Source organism: Vidua chalybeata, chromosome 18, assembly GCF_026979565.1.
Source record: "Vidua chalybeata isolate OUT-0048 chromosome 18, bVidCha1 merged haplotype, whole genome shotgun sequence".
NCBI classification, from domain to species: domain Eukaryota; kingdom Metazoa; phylum Chordata; class Aves; order Passeriformes; family Viduidae; genus Vidua; species Vidua chalybeata.
Window position 1 is genome coordinate 1,606,719 of NC_071547.1, and position 22,985 is coordinate 1,629,703.

The 22,985-nt window shown below is 44.6% G+C and overlaps 1 protein-coding gene across 8 annotated transcripts in view; it reads right to left on the bottom strand.

The window, feature by feature from the left end:
- Positions 1-1,296: 1,296 nt before the first annotated feature.
- Positions 1,297-22,985, bottom strand: part of TMEM132B (transmembrane protein 132B) — a 227,639-nt gene continuing 205,950 nt past the window's right edge. Inside the window, exons 1-5 of one of the 8 annotated variants that reach the window (XM_053959406.1) lie at positions 17,840-17,921; positions 13,928-14,133; positions 5,861-6,134; positions 4,275-4,466; positions 1,297-3,050 (exon numbers count right to left, since the gene is read on the bottom strand). In XM_053959406.1, the coding sequence (XP_053815381.1) occupies positions 1,896-3,050; positions 4,275-4,466; positions 5,861-6,134; positions 13,928-14,091 (1,785 nt within the window). In that variant the 5' untranslated portion in view covers positions 14,092-14,133; positions 17,840-17,921 and the 3' untranslated portion in view covers positions 1,297-1,895. The other 7 variants (XM_053959402.1, XM_053959403.1, XM_053959405.1 and 4 more) reach the window with 7 other exon arrangements.

A 22,985-nucleotide genomic window follows, 5' to 3' on the forward strand; every position in this document is an offset into this window, starting at 1 on the left:
GAATTCATATCTCCTTATTTCCTGGATCATTGAAAGGGGAGAGAACATTTGTTAACAACCCAAGACTTCATCTGACGAGCAAGTGCTGCATCCCTTATGAAACAGAAGCATATCTGTGTTCCATTATTTTCTCTCCTCAAAATTAGATTATAACAGATGCCATCCCCTCCCTGTGCAGTTCAGTGCCAGCAAAAGCAAGTCTCTAATCACTTATATAAGCCTGGTGTCCTCACTTCTAGCCTCAATATTAAAATCCCTGTATTTTGCAGCAGTGACATTAAATATGTCCCCAGCTGTGGATTAGGACCCAAATGCAAAATTTCACACAATTTTCTGTTTGTTTTTTTTTTTTTTAATAACACCACTGAACTATAAATTCAAAGCTTGCTTTGATCTACCTAAAAGATGGGAACTCCAGTATGTAAGGCAGTTGTAATTTGGCTCTTGTGGTTATTGCACAGGATCCATCACAAGAACATGTGCTTTAGTGGGGGGGGGGTTAAGTATTCTGTAGATTCAGGTTCTTCCTAACTGTAATTTTCCATTTATCTCAGTCATCCTTCAGTAAAAAAATAGAGGTGATGCATATGAAATGGCAGCTTTGAACTTCCAGCATGTTTTCCTTGATAAAATTGGATAGTCTCTTGTGTGGCTGCAGTCCCAAGGTGTCTTTTTCTCCCTTTTTAATGAAACATGGTGTAAAGTTTTTCTCTCTAATGGCTTCATGGCCAGGGATGTTCTAGACGAGGTCTGGGGCTGTTGAGCATGAACTTCTCTGGCCTGCTGAACTCTACCACCAATGGATTCATTAGCACAGAGTGACTCCAAGCTTTGCTTATTTCCTAGGCAATTTTCCTTCCTACTTTATGCATTTCAATCCCACGTTTGACTTTCTCACTCAGATAATAACACGTATTGTCAGCCAAGCTACTGTTTCAGCAAAGCATTTCCCTTTGAAGTATGTGCTGGGTTTTTTTTTTTTTTTTTTTACAGGTTATTTTTTCACATTAGCAATGACAAAAGTGAACCCAGGGCTACTCCTTGATTTTTATTTTCCAGGGTTTATTATTATATTTACAGTTCCCTGTAAGAAGACACAACCCTTTCCCAGTAAGAGTTCTAAATTCCTTTCTATGTTTCAAAAAGTAACGACCCATATGGAAAGGAGGAAGATAATCAGTGATGAAGGAGGTATCTCTGGGGGCTGAAGCAGATGAATAAAAAACTCAAATCATTATAAATATTACTGTACTACACTTTGGTACAACCAGAAAAAAAAAATAAAACCCAAACCCCTTCAAAGAAAATATTTAATGTTCCCTAAGTCAAATAAAATTCACAAACAACATAAGAAGAAATTAACCACATGGGGTTTTTTATATCTGTAAAAAATAATAAGACTACTTGGCTGCATTGCACATAGGCAATAAAATGAGATTCATTCCAATCCCTTTTTCCGTGAGCCTCCTCTCAGGCTGTAAGCAAGAAATGTCCACTGTGCTTTACAAAGGACGACGACTAGAAAAAAATCAATGCAAACAAACATCCCTTTCTTTTCTGATTTACCATTTCCCATGAGAGATGACAAACAAATGAAGTCTCCTCTGAGTCTGAGCGCAGTTGGATTAGCATTTTGCTAGTACCAGGCAGTACACAGAAACAGCCATCGTGTGTGACACCTCCAACACCTACAGGGAGCTGTTTTAGGGGCACATCCTGGTTTGTGGTGAAACAGGATTAACTCAGCCAGCCTCTTGTACCTGCTCTCTGATATCAGGTTATCATCTCAGTACCTCCAGGGTTGGGCTGTCTTGTTCCTATTGCTGACTGGACTGACTGCTCCACCATCCATAAACAGAAGGCATAAAGGTGATTACAAACATAAGAAAGTAGTTTTACATATTGTCTTGCAGTCTTTCCATATAGTCCCTAAGTTCCTTGGAATTGCCAAGATTCATATCTTGGCATACCCATTTAATATTATCATCACTGTCAAATAGAATTGAGTTGGTGTAGGGGCCTCCATCCTCCGGCAGTATTGTTGTATATGAAGTGAACTTTACTCGCTTCTGCTTTGGCCCAGAAGGATTTATAGGTTCACTTTTAACTTCTTTTTCACAAAGGTACTCAGAAGATCTGAGGATATGATTATGAAGAGTCTTCTGGGAACTCCCATTAAGGAGAAAGTTGCTTTCTTCAAACTGCATCCCTCTGTCAATCATGGTAGTGCACTCCTCTGATGGGAGCGAAATGTCCACTGGGTTTTCCAGGAGCTCCACCTCATTTCCAAGCCAGACCCAGTCATGGGAATGGGGGATGTTGCCTTGCTCACTCACAGCAAACCTTTTGTGCCTGTACTTCCAAGCAAATGCCACGCAGTTAATCAAAAAGACCAAGATTGCTAAGCAGAAAACACAGAGCAGCGCGTACATGCCAATCTCCAGGTCTGTCAATCCTCTGGAAGTCAATGAGAGATCACTGGGATTGTTTTCTCCTGGTATTTCTACTTGGGCAGGGAAACCTGTGAAGGCAGTTGGGTTATTTTGAAGCTGGCCATCCTCCAGGGACTCCTGATCAATGGGAGAGATGAAAGTTGTGCTTTTGTTTGCATTGTCCTCAGGACCGGCCACGTCCTCGTGGTTTTTGGACCAGTCTTGTGCTGTCCTCTCTTGTTCTGCAGCTTTCTCTATAGCATTGCTGGCATGGCTTTTAAAATCTTTCTCCACGTCCTCGATGTCGTTGGTGCTCCCTTTTTGGTCCGAATCTTTCTGACCAAACTTCACTTTAACGTTTCCCTTCCCGACGGCCAGAACGCTCTTGCGCTTGGTCTTCTGGCAGGGCTCACTGATCACCATCTCAATTTTGATCAGAGGCCCCTGCCCGTCCCCCTCTGCCACCACGACAGGCCAGAGGGACTGGAGGCTCTGGTGTGACGACACCACCATCTCATCCAGGGAGGTGATGGACATGGAGAAGTCCTTGGAGTCGTAGATGTCCAAGGGCGTCACCGACCCGTCGCTGAACAAAACCCAAGCACTCACCACAGCCTCCTGGTGGGAGAGGATGAGGGGGGGGAAAAATAGGCGTGAGAGAGAGAGCACAAATCAGACACTCCGTTGTTAAAGTCTGAAAAAAAATACAGAGTTTAACTTTGAGGTTTCTATTTGGGTTGGTTTTTTTTAAAGAAAATGGAAATGTCTACTCTGCTTCTCATTTTCTTGCAGGCTTGTGTTCTCCAGACCACTGAGGCATTTACCTCACCTTCAGGAACTATCAAAGAAAATTTAATGAAAGTGCTGGAAAAAACAATTGACGGTTCTTTTTTCTCAGTCTGAAGTGAGAAGCCTCTTTTGAATGCCAGAGCCTTATGATGAAAATAATCATATTTCCAACATCACGGTCAATTAGGTTTGTAAAGGACCCATAATGGGGAATTTCTCTAATGCTGCAGTTCCAGTGCCTCATGTAATACAATGAGCAGGGCTGGAATGTGTCGAGCCAGCGAGCCCATCCAGCCCGTGGAACAACCTGGGAGGAGAACACATCTCAGTGCAGTACTTTATATTTTCTGTCATGCTTTCAAATATGCAGGACTTGCAATATGCAAAAGGGATTGTGGTCTTTCCTGGGAACCATAGAAACACTCATAAAAAACACCATTTTTATGTTTTGACCAAATCAATTTGTCTTCTTACTGGAAATTGCTAGTGCAAAAAAATATAGTTACACTTTCTGGGCTGATGTAGAACCTCAGCTCTATGGAATTTATTAAAAAACCACACGTGGAATTTGTTCTGTGGTCTCATTAAAAGCTATTTAATTCCTTGCATTATATGGTTCAAAGTAAGCACAAACTCATCAGTTTTCAGCAATGCAGGTCATGAAAACTTCTGTACCAGCAGCCAGAGGTTGTTTTGGCTGAGCTGACTTTGTGAGACAATTAAGGACTGGCATGCCCAGCCCTGCTTGCACAGCTAGGCTGTATTTCCCCACAGAAAAGGAGTTTTTTGTGGCACATCCATGCTTTGTTTGGCACTGTGCATTCCCTGACAGGTCCATCCTTTTCCCTGTGCTGTGCAGGTGCCCAGAGCAGCTCTGGAGAGTGCAGTGGTCACTGTGAAGGGGTCAGGAAGATGAACAGCCTTTACTCCAAGAAGTGACTGCTTTTCACAGCCATATATTCATTATGTCTGCTGCTTGAAATTTACAGCAAATTCCTCTGCCAAAGCAGAGGCAACAGCTGAATTAATTTGATGCATTTTTTGGGAGCATACCTGTTTGGGAGTGCGCAGGATGTCGTGGGCAGAGGTGGTGGCAACGATGGCTCTCTTATTTCCTTTGCTGCTTTGAAAGGACACAGACAAGCCTGACACCAGCTGCACCCCCAGGTCAGTAATGGTCACCCTGTCATCCAGAACTATCACTGTCTTCTCTGCCAGGATGGAATCCGAGAGAGGGGACAGAACCTGGGGAGAGAAAGGAAACACGCTGAATGAAACAGCAACGAAGTGTTTTAAAGCAAGCTTGGCCTCTAACCAGCACACCAGATTAATCCTGGGTTTGTCACGTCCACGTCTAAGCCAGAGCTGATGTTTCCCCCACGACATTACACTCATTTGCTGCTAAATTACTTTATTTTAAAAAATAATTTAATAAAACAACAAATCACTTCAAAATTGCAGCTTGATCTCGACAAAATATATATAAATATAGAATAAATTAAATAGATTTGTTGGGTTTTTTTGAAAGTCATTTTTGTGGGGTCTATAAAACTCCCTGTTAATGCAGTGCAGCACAGGACAGAGTGTAAGGCACTGATTAACACTGAAACTCAGTGAGGGGATAAAGAAGTGCTCAAAGCCTGGCTGATAGGAACTTGGCCTGTTGCCTTTCCAGGGACAGAGGACCTGAATGAAATGAAAGTGAGACTTCCAAAAGAACTTTGAAAATCCCACTGGGTGCCTGCCTGCATTTTTCAATGCCAAAACACTCCTGCCAGTTGCTCTAAGACCTTGTTTCTAACATGCTCAGAAAGAGACTCATCTTTATACTGGTGACAGAAAGAGCTGGTTCGAGCCCAAAATACTTGAGGTGTGATTTGTCTAAACCAACACGAGAAACCTGCAGCACAGCTCCCTGCACTGGAGCTTCCTGCTCTTTTAGGGTCGCTGGAGAGGAAGAGACATTTTAAGGGCAGAAATCCCTGGACCTCTCTATCCCATTTATTTCAGGTTGAAGGGAGCAGAGCCCTAAAATCCCTGTGTTGACTCCAGAGTGTGACCAGAACATTACAGGTGTTTGCAGCCCCTGAGAAGAGCCCCAGTGCTTCCATTCCTTTATTTTAATTAAGGAAGGTGCATGGATTTGGATAGAGGTTAGGTGGGGAACATGAACACTCCAAAAGATGTCTGAAGATTATTTTTGTGTCCATGGTTTGTGATCGGTTTTGTGAACGTAAAAGGTCTAATTTTTCAAATATGTTCAAGCATATAAAGGTGCACGTAGGTATTTTGTACAATTTCCCAACAGTTATGCTCATATGGTCCCACCAAAGTTAAAAGGAGCTGGCTGTGTGCCTCATGTCACCTCTTTCACCAGAGAAATCTCCTTGTGCTCCAGTCACACTAAGATGGATAAATCCCTACAAAAGCTTCACCTAAGGGCATTTTATGGAAGTGACAAATAACCACAATGAAAACCCGTTCAAACTTCCTTTTCTGTTTAGCATGCCCATTTTTTCAGCTGCTTTTTTTTTTTTTTTTCCCCCTGAGATCAGTGAATTTCCTACACCAGCACTGAGCCCTGCTGAGTCAGGGTGTGTGTGAGCCTGAGCCCCCTCTGGGGCTGCAGAGGGCTGTACCTGCACCGTGGTGATGCCTTGCTCACGCCCAGCCAGCACCCGGCCCTCCTGCAGCTTGGCAACCCGGGGCTCCTCCACCTTCATGAAATCAGCCACGAGCTCTGTGATGTCAAACTGCCACTCCGAGCCCAGCAGGTAGGTCAGGTGGCCCCCAAACTCCGAGGACTCAGCCACAAACTGCGTCAGGACCCTGACCATGGCGTGCTGGTACTGCAGGGTGCAGCCTTTGCCTTTCTTCTCGTCATCTTCTTCATCCTCGCTGTCCCGGGTGGGCCTGTGAACACAGCCAGCTTTGTTAGCCTGATCCCCCCCCAGCCCTGCAGAGCTCCAGCTGCACCTCCTTTCTGGGGAAGAGTAAAGGTAAGATGATTTCCACAAAGCTGGAAAAGCAGGCCTTAGAAACAGAAAGAGCAGAGAAACTCAGAGCTAGCTGCAGCTGCCAAGTCTGAAGGTAGAAAAAGTTACAATGGGATATAAAATGATAGCTTGAGTTCTAGGCTTGGCTAAGATAGACCTTAAGACTGCAGAAAAATATGCTTAGCAGGACAGTAGAAGGTTTTAAGCTTAATCATGAAGTATTGTGTATTGTAATAGAAAGCAGACAAGCAGCATTGTGTGAAGCAGGTGTAGGTGTGCTTTTAGTGACTGGCTAGAACAACTGTCTGTAAGCTTTAGCAATATGCTATTGGCTAGAAAGTTTTCAAAATGCTTTGTAACAAAAAAACCTTTAGCTGCTGTGAACAAAACGTGAGCTGCTACAATCTTCCCATATAATGAGGCTGATACTACAATAAAAGCTCTAAGAACTCTCCCAACAGTCCCATCCTGTTTGTGAAAGGAAAAAAAACCACACACCAACACACTCATTTTCATCAGTGTTGGTGTTATCACCTGCTGCTGGGTGAGACAGGAGATCAGGGTTTGGATGGCAGGTTAGTAAATCCTGGGGAGGTGTTTGTGCAGCCTTCTGCTGCTGGGCCATTTAAAAGCTACTGTCGCTTCTTCCAGTAAATCCTTTGTTTGTGTGGGACCTCCCAGCAACTTGGAAAGGTGTCTGTCATGGCTGGGATCCCAGAGGAGCCACCTCCCGTTCTCCAGGCAGCAGAGGGCTCAGGAAAGCAGAGGGAAATGCTGAGGAGAGGGCAGCAGTGCAGCAAAGCCCTGCAGCCGCTCATCGGGTGGGAGAAGGTGTTTTACCACCCTTTTAACATCTGTATTTCTGAACTCTCCCCTCCTCATCTCCTGTAACACCTCTGGCACTCCCTGCTGAGGCAGAGGCACCCAGCTGATCCCATCCCTGCTGTGCTCCATCCATTCCTGCTTTTGGGAAACACACCTTGACTGTACCTTCCCCTGACACAGTCCGTGCAGTGCCTGGTTCAGTCATGCAGTGACCTCAGGTGGCTTCCAAAAAACCAAATTAGGCATTCAGGCTCCCACTCAGGGCAGGGTTCCTCAGATTACACCGTGCAGAAACACCTGAACATTCGACACACTGCCTTCAATCTTTTCCATCTGTCCCCCTTTCAAAACAGAACCTGTGAAATAAAACAGCTTTCCCCAGAGCTCAGAGAAGGCATCACAGTGATTTGTACATGATAGCACTGCTGTCACACCTGACAGAGTTTTTTGTCTGCTTAAAGACTCAGTTTACCACCAATATTCATATTTTATATTTTTTTTTCTCTTGTTCATTGCCTGGCACAAACACATGGATCCTCTTATCTCTTCCAAGTCAGGTATTAAGCAGTAGGTGGTCACACTTTTACTCATTATGCCCCCATGCTGTGGATTCATTGCTCAGAAATAATTTCCCTCCCTCCTGTATTTATTGAGCCTGAAGCCACCTCTATATCAAGGGTGGGAAATACAGGGTAAGTCTCTCATTTTTCAAAGTATTGCAGGAGGTAGTTTTGTGGTTACTGTGTCCCTTTATCTCCTCCTTTGAAATAGCAGCTATGAAAAACTATTATAAAACAGAATTGCTTTTGTTATAAATTGTTTTATGACAAAGTTGGCAGCCAGTAAGCTGAAAACATATCTAAGAAAAACCCTTGTGCTCTTCAAAATGACTGAAAGTCCCAGTGTTACAGAACCCAATCCACTGGAAATACATTTCCAGTGCATCACTTGTTAGCAGAATATTTATATTCAGCCTCAAGTAAATGGTCTGTGGTACCTTTTGGTTTTGTGTGTGTAAAGCAAGTGTCCACCATTACTTGCTGAATGAAACATCATTGAAAAGCAGTGCCATTGTTAGAGGGAAGGCTACATAAATAGGATTTCTATTTCCCAAAGAAATTAGTCTTACAGAGTTTGACTAGCTGGGTATTTCAGGGAAACTTTCAGCTGTGCTCTCCTTCCCAACACTGGTGTCAGTCTGAAGCCAGCTCACAGTTGGCCAAACAGCCACAAAGAAAGTTCTAGAAGGGGAATGTTCATCAAGCTTCTGTGGTCCATACCCATCTGTGCTGTAAACGAATTCATGAGCTCCTTAATGTTCCCACTTTCAATTTATTCCTGTCTTCTGACCCTCTTCAGCTCAGCTAAGCCATAACCCAGCTCTGAACAATCTCGGACTTTGGCAGAACCAAGTTCAGCTCTGAGATTTTGGGATTTGACCCTCTCTTAATAATACAGACAGTTACATTAGTGCCTGTGCAGAACTGGAGAAAAATGTGCAAAGGCTGTTCAGGTAAGGAGGACTTCTGGGATTTGGGGCAAAAGAGCACAGAACTGATGGGAACCAGCCTTGTTATGGGAAAAGAGACCCAGAGCCAGTGTTGTGAGGTTTGCAGGAGATGTTCACACACTCAACATCCACGCCAGCATCATTTACACAACTCCCTTTCTGTTCCTGTTTGTCCCTGCCCAGGGCAGGGGTTGGAACAAGATAATCTTTAGGGTCTCTTTCAACCCAAACCATTCTGTGAGTCGATGTTTTATTCAGATCCAAAGGGTTGCTGTTATATTTATTTATGTGCTTGTTTATTTCTACTTCCACTGTTTAAAACTTTGCACTGCTGGATTGTCCAAGAGGAAATCTATTCAAAACAACGGCAGGGAATTCGTTTTCAGCCCCAGCTCATAAATATGAGCTGTGGAATGACCAGAGGGAAGGATTGCTGCTCAGGGGCACAGAGGGAGCACTCCTATCCTTATCTCCAGGACTAGGACTGTGTGGGCAGCCAGTATTTACCACAACAAAACGATGATTCATTGGGGTATCTTAAATGCAAAGGCTCCATTTCAGCACAAAAACATTGGAGATGTTGATATACTTCTCCTCAGAAACATGTTTTCTGTGGCAGACAAATGTGGAGCATCAGAAAAGCCTCTCCAAAGCCCAGGATGAGCAAGGCACGCTCTTTGTCAGTGCAGACAAGAGGGAGTTGTCTGAATTTTCAGTACAAGCTTTGCAAGTCTGCTTTGCCAGGTCTCAACTCAAGTTCTTTTCTGGGTTTTTTTTTTTTGAATAAAGGATGTAATTTTTCCACTTTAAAACCACAAAATCGAGATTTAGGCAGTAAGTCAGTGCTTTGTCTCCATGTGTGCAACAAAATGTTGGAGATCCAGTGAATTGCACAGTTCCCTTTAAACTCCTCATTAAAGTGTTTTCAGTAAGCTTAAAATCCTTCATTAAGCAGGGAGCTCATTTTCTGCTCAAGGAAGTCCTGATGAATATAAGCTATTGCTGCATATTGTGCTTTTTTCCTCTTGGTCATCTCTGAAAATCTCTCACAGTGCTTCTTAGCCTATTTCTTGCTGCTTGCTTGGAAGGTTTTTTGCTTTTCTGGAGCGAGCCAAGGTTGCCAGAATTACATTTAATTTACATTTCACAGAGAGAAAGGCTTTGCCAGGGAGCTGAGTTAAAGCAGCAGCCTGTTCCAAGGGTGCCTGCGAGCACTGATCTAATCAGTGATCTGTCAACTCCACGGTACAGACCTTGTCTCTGAGCAGTTGAAGTGTGTCTCTTTTAATCTGCACCCCTCTCAAACCAGGCATCACATTCTTGGGCCAGATGCTAATTTTCTGTTAAAAAAAAAACCAACCCTAAAGGAATCAGTTTTGCTGGGTTTGGATTTGAAATACTCATTACAAAGAGCCGTATATTTAAAAAACATTTGCAACACCCCTAATTGAAAAAGAAATCCCTCTCAGATACAAATTACAAACCACTAGAAGCTGATTTAGTGGAGGCTACAGAAATAAGCTGCACATAACTCCACTCACAGTTCAAGAATAAGTGTAATTTGGTATTTTTACAGATCTTGAAAATACAGCCTACCTATTAACAAAAATCTCCAAGGCCTTATCTCCATAGGACATTAAAATCAATTAACTAAAGGAGCAAATTTACAGCATGTTCCAGCTTTGTGCAGATGCTGTTGCCCACCAATGGAATGGTTTGAATCCAGTGTCACTTAATTTGCCTTAAAGTACAGCTTTACTTCAGAGGGGCAGCACTCACTGAGGGTTTAAATAAAGCAGTTTATTTTGTCCTGCTTTTAACTCAGGCCAGCTTTCCTGCTTTTGTCTCCAGAATTGGACAGGACCAAAGCAGAGCTCAATAAACTCTGCCTGAAGTGAAGCCCATGCTGGTGGTGTTGGGAGCCTCCTGAAAACAATGTCCTATCCCAGCTGCAAATATTTACTGAAATTAAATTTCCAGCTTGTTCTGTGAGACTTTAGCCATGCAACTCCTATTAATGCAAGCTGAAGCCACTCATGCCATGTAAATATGTGTGCACAGAGCTGGTGCAGGAACCTCAAGAAGAAGGTAATTATTTTGCAGATGCATGAGGAATAGAAATAAATGTTCTTGTTAGACTAGCAGAGTCTGCCCGGACCTCTTCTACACTCTAATATTTGACTTTAATTTAAATATACACCTACTGTTTGCTGAGGCTGGGGGTTTGTGCAGCCTGTGCTGGCTCAGGCACCACTTTCCCTGCACCACTCAGGAGGTGATGGTGGAGCTGAATTTCACCTGCCCAGGGAGGCTCTTCCTGTCTGCAGCAGCACTCACCAGAGATCAAGTTCTCCTCTTGATAATATTAAAGATTTGCCATATATTTGCAGCCCGATCTGGTGAAGTATTGCTGCTCTTACACAGGGGAGATGAATTGGGGTTTTTTCCAGTTTCTGGCATTAAAGCAGCCTGTCTTTTCCTCTTTGTTCTCTGACAAGTTCCTGCTCTTGCAGCACTTCAGACCAGCTAAAAACCAACACAGTTCAAACTGTGCAGGGGGTGCTTGTAAAAGTTTTGTAAAGACCCTGCTTTCTCCATGGCTTTGTGGAAATGATTCAAGAAGTCAGCTAGGCAAACATGTCTGTAATCACATGTATTTTACAATTACAAACATGACAGGCTTTATAGGGAGAAGCAAGACATTTATGGGCTCAAGAGCCATCACTGGAAAGTACAGATGTGATCTGGGCACATAAACTCTCTCAGGTCTGAAGGAGAGCAGCTGTATTCAGAAGAAGAACAGCCATGCTGATGTACAAACGTTTCTTTTGTTAACAGCACCAATAAACACGTTTAAAAGATTATTGTAAACCCAGTTCTACTTTGCCATCTGGCTCAGCCCCTCAGACAGTGCTGACAGCCACGCTGTGGGGGTGGGAATGAGGCCCTGGGGCAGCCAGAGGAGATGGAAGAAAGTCTGGAGGTTGCTCAAGTGTCTCTGCACAATCCCTATAAAAATATTCCTGACATTTTACCTGCTGTATATTGATGAATAACTTTATAGCAATGTTCAGTTCCTGCTGAGAAGACAAGGAGTGGTGTGAGGATACCAACCCTGCAGGACAGGAGCAAAGTGGAAAATTGTTTTGTTTGTGAGCTATGAAGAAGCCAAACTGCAATCCTGCCATGACCAGAATACTGACAGGGTTTCAGTTGATTTTGGGGCTAAGTTTAAGGCTGCCTAAGCCTGTTGTCAGGGACTTTGGAAAGAATCCTTGAGTTTCCTTCAAGGACAGATATCAAAAACCTCATGCAGATTGCCAATATTGGCTCTCACATGAAGGTGAAGTTGAAACAACACAATGCTATGGCTTCACCTGCTGGGAAATGCTTGGATTTGGGGGTTTTTGCAAAGATAAAAGCACTCTGCTCACTCTCAAACCTACAGCTCCTGACTGCAGTCCAAATGTCTTGAGTGCTTCAGCTTATCACTTAAAAACTCATAAAAACTCCCCCATGTTTAGGATTTTGGGAAAAACATAGGAGGTGGAGGTATAAGCAGATTAAAAAGTAAAGAGAAAAGTCATAATAATAAAAAAGAGCCAAAATGAAAAGCCACTAAATCTCAGATAAAAACCATCCAAATCTAAAAATAAAGGAAATGTAAAAACCTTATGTGCAAAGTAAATGTCAGCGTGAGCACAACTAATGCTGGCTCTGAACTATTGATTCAGAATAGCCCTGCAAAGTTAAAAAATCCACATGAATGGTCAATAAAAGGAGAGATCATTTATTTCCTGTTGAACCTTTGCTGCTCACATGGGCATGGACCTTCCAGGGGGATGGCACAGTGTCCACATTTCCTCTCCTCCTCCATGGAAAATGCCTGCAGGAGGTGGGCCTGCAGCTCCAGTGCAATCCAAGCAGCAGCAAATGCTTTGCACCAAAACTCTGCAAAGCTTGCCAGCTTGCAAGCAGAGCAGACTCTCAGACCATTCCCTTTATTTCAGCTGGCCAAATAAATCAGAAGGAGACACCGGGGGGAAATTTCCAGCGCTGCCTGTAATGGGTTTAACTTGAGAATGGCCATGGCTGAATGTCTGCTCCTGCAATAAACACCAGCCTAATCCTGCAGCTGTGTGCTCAGCAGAAATCCCCACTGCTTTCAGCAGGATCTGTGCCTCAGGGCTGGGACAGCTCAGGCAGGAGAAGGGAAGTTCAGTGAAGATTTAAGCAGTCAGCTTAAATCCATTCATTCCTCACCCAGCACAGCTCTTCCTGCCTCTGCCACTGAAGTGAACACTCCGATGTCTCTTGTGCCAGATTCTCATCACCTCTTCTGTCATAGCCCAAAAAAAATAGCCACCTAATCAAGAGGTCAGTCATTGCCCTTCTCTGGAGCTTGTGATCCGACTACCCTGCAAATTGTGTGCTATTCTCTTAGTTTTGTGCCCTTAGAAAGTGTTGGGTAACTCTCCTCCACTGCTGTCTGGGCTCTTCAGGCTCTTCAGTAGCTGAGATGTTCTCCTGGGCACTGGAGAGCTTTAGCTGGAACTGCCACAGTGTTTAGCCCTCCACTTGCTGCTGCCAGCAAGGCTTTTTCACTGGGTTATAAATCTGAGCTGGTGTCACACCTTTTCCCCACTAATATTTTTCAATTTCGCCTGAAATCCACCAACACAGCAGCGTTCCTGGAAGTTCTTAATCTTGCAAATGATGTTTTTTACAGAATGGGCATTTGCAGTAAGGAATGATGGGATCAGAGCTCAAAATCCCCACTCTCTTTGCCCTCCTTCCCTGTCCACTTTTTCCTGGTGGAACGTGGTCTTCAGTAGGAATTGTTTCTTACTTAATTCAGAGCTGCTAAGTAGTGCAGCAGCCAGGTGTGCTGTTCAGTGCATCTGCACAGACTGAACAATCACCCAAAATCATGGAATCACAGAGGGTTTGGGTTGGAAGAGACCTGGGCTGGTCACCTAGTCCAAGGCAGTGACACCTGAACCCTTCCTTGGCCCTGTTACTTGTCTCAGCAGGCAGGAACGGAGGTCTGGCAGTGCTGAATGTCTCACACACACACCACAGGGTTGTGTTACACCTACAGGAGAGGCCCAGGTCCTTTTCCTCAGGAATGTGTGATCCATTGTCCTGAGACTGTGTGGGATTGATGAATGCTCCAAGCAAAGCAGTGACTTTTAAACTGCACAGATCAGGATAAAATGCAGCGATTGCTGGGTGTTTGAACGAAGGCTGAGGCACGCTGTAAAGCTGACGGCAAACAGGAGAGTTTAGATTCTGAGGAGTGTTCTAAAAATGGCTGTGCTCTAACAGCAGAGCCCCAGGCACGAGTGAGGAGTGGGGCAGTGCTGAGAACATACCTTTTGTTGGAGGTGACAGGGATCCTCCAGCCCTTGACCTGGCTGAGCTCCGTGTCAGAGATCTCGATCTGCAGCGGGAGCCGCGGAACCCAGACCGTCACCTCCAGCTGGGTGGTGAAGTGCTGGTAGGTGAAGTTCACAATGGTGTCCACTTTGCTCTTCATCTCCTTGCCATTAACGAAGATGGAGTCACAGCTGTCAGAAACCTTAAAAAAAAGATATAAAATATTAGGAAGTGAACAAAAGTTCCCGAGGAAGAACAAGGATGATACATGAGTCCTAAGACAACACTGCAAATATAAGTCATGCATATTGCATTTCCAGTTTTCTAATTAGAAGCAAACAGTGATAAATGGACCCCAGGGAAAGAGTTGTGCTTTCCTCAAAGGATACTACTCAAACTACAAAAATAATTTATTGATGTTATATAACCTGTGTGAATCTTTTATATTAGGCAAATTAAACTCTTCATGAATCAAACTCCATGTGCATCAACGTTTATGTTTACAACTTGCTTAAAGAACCAAGAAAAAATGGGGCCATATGTTAGTAGGAAAAAGACTGACTCAGAACCATAAACCAGAAACTTTTCCCTTTTCCTTGAGCACTGTAATGCTGAAAGACAAAGATCCCCTTATGGCTCATGAGCAGAAGTGCAGCAGAAGCATTATTTTTTAGAACTTCTCAGTAATTGTTTTAACAAAATGTATTCATAGTTGCTTCGTGGCATTCTATGAAATCACTGCTAAAACGAGCCTGTGGGCTGTGTACTACAACTCATCTGCCCTCTTGGTTCCAGGGATCTTCTGGCACAAAATCAAGGTCCTGAGCACGGATTTTATTTGTATAAAACCATGATGTAGCAACTAATTCAATGAGCATCCTGAAAGACAGGAGTCCTTTGTCAGGAAGGGGTTTCTAATATATTTATACAGATGTGCGTGTGTAGTTTTAGATATACAAACAGTATAGTTTTAGATACACAAACACACAGCCATGTATAACATTCATGTGTATATTATTCATGTACAATACTCATGTTTATACACATGCATAACATGAGTTATATACCTGCATGGGTACATGTATTTTATCTTTATCTGGTTTGCATTCTGCCTTGGAGAGAGAGAGGAGATCATTTCCCATGGGGTCCATGTAGTGTGGTTTTAATCTTTTAAACCCACATGTGGTTGTGTTCCTGGAATGCACTTTGCTCTCCTGTCAGGACTGCTCTGTGTCACCTGTCCAAGGCTCTGGCACCCAGATCCGGAGGGATCCTGCCTGAGCCCGTGTTTAAATTCAGGTTTCCTGGAATTACTGAGATAACTCATGTAGGCTTCAGTGGGGAATAGGCTGAAACACAGGTTGGGTTCCCTCTGCAAACCTACCTCAAATCTTTTCAGATATTAACAGGGATTAGGGGTTACTGAGCCAAGAAAAATTAGAGAAAATCTCTGTCAGATCCTTTGTTTTGCTCAAAACATACAGAGTTTTCAGATATGAAGTAAAAGATCTGTCCTTCCATATTTGCCATATTCAAGTCAGCTTCTCAGATCCTTCTCAATGCACTGAAAATACAATTGCTCATTTACAGAGGGGCTAAGCCAGGTGATGAGGGATGGGCAAAGGAAACAAAGTCACTCTTCTGGAGAGAATACTCCTCCACATAAATGCTTAATGAACATGAGAATATAAAAATAATAAATCTAGATAATCTGATAAAGAGCTTAAAATGGACTTCAGGCTCAGGAGTACCACAAATGAGATGGAGCATACTTGGAATCTTTTTTTCCCTCCCTCATAATGTGTCACGAGCATCTCTGGAAAGTTTAAGCACATTAAGCAAGCCCATTAATTGAATGAGCAGTTGAGATTCTAAACCATAAAGCTTACATCTAGGGAGTTATGTGAAAATTAATACAAGACAGAAATAATTAAGAAAACTCAAAGAGGGAGGGATAAACATCAAGGCCGGATCAGGGGAATAACTAATATCTGACAAGACAGCAGCTAATTTTTCAGATTCTCTTCTTGCTGCATCAAATGTTCTTGTCAGCAGGCAAGAAAGGTGCTAAATTAGGGAACTGAAAGATGGACATTAATTGTAGCTATAAAAATATCAGTCTAGGTGTTGGAATGCTGGAAGCTGAGAATTTTAAACTTTCTGTGCTGAAAGGCACAGACCCACAAGAGAACACTGCATTTGACCTGAGGCCATGGAGAAAGCCTCCAAAATTGATTAACAGCACTGGGATTGTGGGTGTGTAGTTTCATTAGAAATGTGTAATATCATGTGGTGGAAAACTTAAAGAGTTTAAGGTTTTAGAATATAGCAATATATGTAGAGCAAGATGGAGGTTTTAGGGCAGAGGCTGGTCCTTCTTCTTCACCTTCTTCCTCCTTCTTCTTTACGGGTTTGGGTGGTTTTGTGTAATTGGACAGAAAAGTCTGCAGTGCAGGACACGAGGGATTAGCTATTGGGTTGAAAGTAAAAATAATTTAGGTGTCATTTCTTAATTGGATAGTTTAGCCTTAGAAGACCTTGTAGAGAACGATAGTTAGCCGTTTTGTAGCTCGTTGGCAGAATGCTGTAGGACTCACGACTTGTGATCTAGATAAGCAATAATAAACATCTGAGTCTGAACATGAAATAGCGTCTCGAACGCTTCAATCCCGACCTTGACAGAGGCAGAAAAGAAGCCAAGAACCAGCAGTTAGTGGTGCCCCCGTGTGAGGACACCTGTTGAGGTTGGGACCTCTCTGAAGAAACAGAGACAACTGCAACTGTGAGCTGGCAAGGAAAAATCCCCAGGGCAAAGAAAGAAGAGAGAAAAAAGGAAGAGAACTCGGAAATCCCTAGGTTTCACACTGGTTTGAAGCAGAACGTGGATGCTGACACCCACGAGATGCGAACCGAGGAGGAGAAACTGACAGCGAGCAGTCAGGTACGCTTTACATTCTTCAGGGTTAATCACACAGAGAGATGTGGGAACCTAATGTCCAGATAGCAAAGAGATGCCTTAGATCTCCTAGACTCAATGGTCAGGGACATCCCATGGCTGTCCCAAAGGACCAACTAAGAGATCTTTTACGCTGGGTGCAAGAACAGTTTCTGAATACCGATCCAGGGGCTTTTTTTTTTTTTTTGATCCGTTTCTCCGGGACTCAGTGAATCTAAGACCGTACAATGCTGCTACACTTAAGAACGCAGCAGCAGGAAAACTTCTTCCAGCACGTAGGGTGGCTCAGTGAGGTGACAGCCAGCAGATGCCATGCAAAAAGCCGGCCCAAGCGGCTGAGGAGATAGATAAATCAGTGCCCTGCAGGGGCCGGAGGGACAGATCCCTGCTCCCGCAGTGCCCCAGACATCGCTCAGCGCGGCTGCCCCGGGGCACAGCGGACAGCCCGGCCCTGCCGAGGCGCTCCCCACAGCCAGGGCAGCCCCTCAACTCCCGGGGAGCAGCGCGGAGCGGGCGGGCCCGGGCGGGAGCGGCGCTGCCGTGAGGGAGCGGAGCGGGCCCCGCCGCGCGTTTTAAAATAACAAACGTGGCTTTGGCTTCTTTGGCTTCAGGCAGCTCGCAGAGCGCGGCGGGGACGGGCCAGGGCCACACGGAGGTGGCGGGAGGACGGGGGCCCCTCGGGACGGGCGAACGGGAAGGTGAATGCGGCCTGTGTTGCAAGCACAGACCCAGAGATCACTAACAGTGGCTCTCCGATGCCCAAAGCCGCGGCTCGGGGGGCGTCCCTTCCCGGGCAGACCACCCAAGCCCGGCGGCAATTTTCCCGAGCCCGTGGCCGCCCCCAGCCCTTTCGGCTCCGCCTCTCGGCCCGTTAATCACTTGCCACGGCCTGAGTGCCCACAACCTCATTAGCGCCTATGGCCTTCCCACATAATGGCGGCGCCCTGCACACCTCCTCCGTACGGAAAAATGGCGGCGCCCTGTGCACGTCCGTGGATTATGCCTCGTACTTCTGCTGACGCCATTTTGTGACCAACAAGACGCTCAGCCTCCGGCTGCAGCGCCACCTCTGGCCGCTTCTATTATTGCACCCTCCAATTCTAACGATGTACAACAAATAAAAACACCAATTCCTCATACGGAAAGAATTGACAGATATCATAACCAAATCTATCTATAGTTGATATATAATCTATATATCAATTATAGATAGATTATATATTTGATAATTATATAGTTGATGAAATTATATAGTTGATATATAATCTATATATCAATTATAGATAGGTTATAGATACGTATTATAATATTGGCTTTTCGCAAATATTAAAATGGATTTTATATGTGTGATGTTAAAATAACTTCGTTCTAAAGATACCGTTTTCTACTGTTGTAGTCGAAATATAGCATAGTATTTAGTATTTCTACTGTTAATTAAGCTTAGACATAGTAGTGAAATAGCTATGCTTGTGTTAAAATGCTTGCTTGGATGGGATAACATCCAATGAACAGGATGAGGACACCTGCTACATAAGATGTGCCAACATATACATATAGAGATGCATGTAGATATATACATATAGATCTGCCAGCTATCAGCACTCACCATCTGAAGACAGTGAGGACCAAGGCCCAAACTGGAAGTGATGAGGAGAAGGAGCCAAAACCACAGCCAAGAAACACGCACGCTCTAAAAAGGCAGACCCGAGGAGGGGCCTTGTAAAATAGTTCCTGGAAAATGCAAACTGGTTTATGGATATGCATAAGGGGCTGTGAATAGGCAACAGGCTGATGTAAGGGAAAAGGTATTTAAGGGGTGTCCCCGAAGGTAACAGGGTGCTCCTGGCTGAGTGCCAAGGTGCACCCGGCCATAAATAACCTTTTTAATAAAGAGCTGAACATCTAATAAAGGCATTAGCCCTGTTCATTTCAACTTCCACACTGCATTCCTTTGTAGCTGCTGCTTCTGAGGGAACAAAGAGGGAAAAAGGCTCTTAAACCTCTCCTGCAAACACTACCAGTGAGAAGAATCAGCAAAAGCTCAGAATGCCACCCTCTCGTGTAAAATGCACTGTTGAAAGCAGTCTGTCACCATCCATTGTCAGCTGCCTGACAGCACCAGAAAGTGCTGCTTGAGACGGTTTGCAGGGGAGCAGGGCAGCCACCATGTGCTCCCGTATGCAGGTCAAGGGAAAGAGAGCTGCAATTAACCTCTCAGGGCTTTGAAGCAGGTGGTTGGCTCCGATCCCCACAAGTAATTGTAAAAAAAGTTCAAATTGCCCTGTACAGTCTGTGACAGCCTCCTCATTTTGGGCTAATCCAGAAGAAGATAGCAGTTCAGGAGGAGTAATTGGGAAACCAATTGATGCTCAGGTCACAAAGGTTTCTGCACCCTTTGGGGGAGCAGGTAAAACAGAGGGAACGTGAACTGACAGGAAAACAACTGATGGCTGCTTGTGGCTCATCTCTGCATGCAGGGTCTGCTCCCAGGCTCGTTCCTCACCCTCAGCTTCCAGGTCATCCTGGAAGGAGCCCTCACAGGAGACAAGACAGTCACAGTCCTCGTGGCTCTTTATTATTCAGGAGTTTTTTTGGTCCTGCTGAAACCCTGCTGGGCACAACCATTTTTGTCCACACTCTCAAGCGTGGGAGGGGAGAGCAAGATCTGCTTCAGCAGGGACACCCATCTCCTGTCTGCAGCACCTCAGGGTGCCCAGCCCACACCTCATCCACAAAGTCATCATTTTCACCTCCAGGCAAACACTTCTCACTGATATTTACATACAGCTGGGTATGGACATGGGTAATGAATTATAAAGGAGAAACTCCTACCCAAAGCAATGAATTCTAGCTAATTCACTGCAAAGCAACACTAAGTGGATGGAAGTGTGAGACCAAGCACAGTGCAAAGCTGTCCTGTGGCACCTTTCCACCTGTGAGTTTTTGACACAAACCCCAAAGGGATGGTGCTAATTTTACAGCCCATTTAAAGAAAACTGAGGCAGATACCATGTGTATCAGAATTTGGTCTAACACAGAGTCTTTTCAGCTGAAAAACTCAGCCATTTGGTTTTCCAGTCAGGTCCCCAGATAATTTAAATTTGCAGTTCAAATTCACCCTTGAAAAGAGGTGCTTGCTACCAAAAGAGCCTTCACCAGTGCTTCAGAAACGCTGGATTTACAAGAGGAGGCTTTTGCTTGGAGTCAAGATCTACTTGTCTTTAAAAACACCTGAGTTCAATGGGACGGGCGTGCAGACTTCAGTGTTGTAACCCTGGTTTTTCTCATTCGTTTCTCATTCCTTGCCTGCCTGACAGAGCCATTCCTGATGCCCACCTCCATCCCCTGCCCAGCGCCCAGCCCAGCGGGGCACTGGGGAAGCAGGGCAGGAGCGCCTGCCCTGGAGCTGTGCGTGCTCAGGGCACAGAAGCAGAGCACAGGGATGCTCCGCGGCGAAGTGTGGGGGATACAAAGGCTCGTTATTGCCCCTGAGGCTCTAAAGAGAACAATTGTAACAAGATTATAGAGAATGGTGCTGAGAGTGAATGGCTCATTCTCATAATAATCTCACCCATTGTGATTTTGTGGTATTTCCTGGACGCTGCCTTTTCCACCTTTCCCGTGGCATTGTTCCTGATGTTGTTACCACATTAGGAAGGATTTGCTGAGCTGCTTGTTTGCTCCTTCAAACCCTTTCACTGTGTGTTTACCTTCTGCCTCTTACACCTTTTTAAATGGCTGCAGCATGGCTGGATCATACTTCTTTTCTGGTTTGGATAATTTTCTACTTTATTTTTGATATGTTTGCTTCAGAAATCACAGAAATCTCTGAAATCACTGCCTCAGCCTGAGGAATTTGGCCTGGTGTTTGAGTGATGGTTGAAGACAAAAAGAAGGATTATTCTTCCCATCCTTTCTCCCTCTACCAAACAGCTGCTTACCCCCACACCTTCCTGTCCTCTTCTGCACCTGAAGACATTGCTGCAGTCTCCCCTAAATAGCAAGGGGCAGAAAGATGTGCCTCATGTCTTGAGACAAAACAAAATATACTCCCAAACCCTCTTTAGATAAGAAATGCTGGGTGTATTTAAATTCAGAATTGTGCCTGACAGCAGTCAGTCTAATAAATGTCAGGCTTCTTGTTTTGGCTGCAGCTGTGTTATGTCATGACGTGACAATTATCCAAGCTCACAGGACTCGCCCACATTCGTGTGTCGAGTGATAAAATCAAAATTTTTCATTAGATTTTGTTACTCTTTTAAAATTAAAACGAATTGGCCACGACTGGATCACAGTTCTGGTGAAAGGTGACAAACAGCCTGTCCTGTTTGAATCCCAGTTCTGCCCAAAGGTGACAAACACATTGTCCTGTTTGAATCCCAGTTCTGCCCAAAAGGTGACAAACACCCTGTCCTGTTTGGATGACAAACACCCTGTCCTGTTTGAATTCCAGTTCTGCCCAAAGGTGACAAACACATTGTCCTGTTTGAATCCCAGTTCTGCCCAAAAGGTGACAAACACATTGTCCTGCTTGAATCCCAGTTCTGCCCAGAGGTGACAAACACACTGTCCTGTTTGAATGACAAACTCATTGTCCTGTTTGAATTCCAGTTCTGCCCAAAAGGTGACAAACACACTGTCCTGTTTGAATGACAAACACACTGTCCTGTTTGAATTCCAGTTCTGCCCAAAGGTGACAAAAACACTGTCCTGTTTGAATCCCAGTTCTGCCCAAAAGGTGACAAACACCCTGTCCTGTTTGGATGACAAACACCCTGTCCTGTTTGAATTCCAGTTCTGCCCAAAGGTGACAAACACATTGTCCTGTTTGAATCCCAGTTCTGCCCAAAAGGTGACAAACACATTGTCCTGCTTGAATCCCAGTTCTGCCCAGAGGTGACAAACACCCTGTCCTGTTTGGATGACAAACACCCTGTCCTGTTTGAATTCCAGTACTGCCCAAAGGTGACAAACACATTGTCCTGTTTGAATTCCAGTTCTGCCCAAAGGTGACAAAAACACTGTTCTGTTTGAATCCCAGTTCTGCCCAAAAGGTGACAAACACCCTGTCCTGTTTGGATGACAAACAGCCTGTCCTGTTTGGATGACAAACACTGTCCCGTTCCCGTTCCAGGTGTGTGTGGCAGTGCCAGTGCACTGTGCCACCCTGTGCTGTTGTCACCTGCTGGGGCTCCTTGGGCTGATCCCTGAGGCTCCTGTCCCACCTGCACAGGTGGCACAGGGCGTGTGGGGCTCCCAGAGCCCACCAGGACCCAGCCAGGTGAGGGGCACCGTGTGCTGAGGGGGCATTGTCCTTGCCCTGGCACCTCTGCCCGTGCCCCTCACAAACCACCCTGGGTCCCAGCCCTGGACGAGGTGCCAGGCCTCACAAGGATCTCTTTCTCTTCCACAAGCATGGATTTTTCCATGTGGATAATTCTCACAATAGTTCTGCCTCGCCCTGCCCCAGCTCATCTTGTGCACTGGGGTCTGCAGATATTGCCTGCAAGCAATTTGAGGCAAATGGTAGATTAAGAATACACAGAGAAAAGGATGGCAAATGACATGATGCTGGAATTTAAACTAATAAAACAAGAGGTTTTATTCCCTTTTAATCTTCCACATGTGCGGAATAGTCTTGGAAGTGTCATTTTTGAAACATTCTTTTCCCGTTAATTTGTTTTTATTGGCAAATCAGTTGTCCAAGTATTGTTCTCTGAAATAGCTGCTGTAGTTTCAGACAGAAGTGTTGTCTTTAGGAATCCCCTGAGATATATTATAAGCTTTCTTTCCTACTTAGAAATGATAGCTGGAGTTTAAGTCGAGTATTCCCCATCCCATGTGTTCGATATGTGTTTGTTTTTCATCTTATCATTGAATAATAATGTTCCACAGGAACAGGATACAAACTGCCTGGCTCACAGCAGTCCAACAGCTACACTTACAAACAGGATTAGAAGGATTTCCCCCTCCCTACCACCAGCTTTCACTGGAGAAAAGGTAAAAAATGAGATATGTCAAGGTGAGCCTGAAGCAGTTCCACTGCTCTTCATCCTAAGTAGTCTTTAACTGCAGCATCCACCAAGAATTAAATCCCA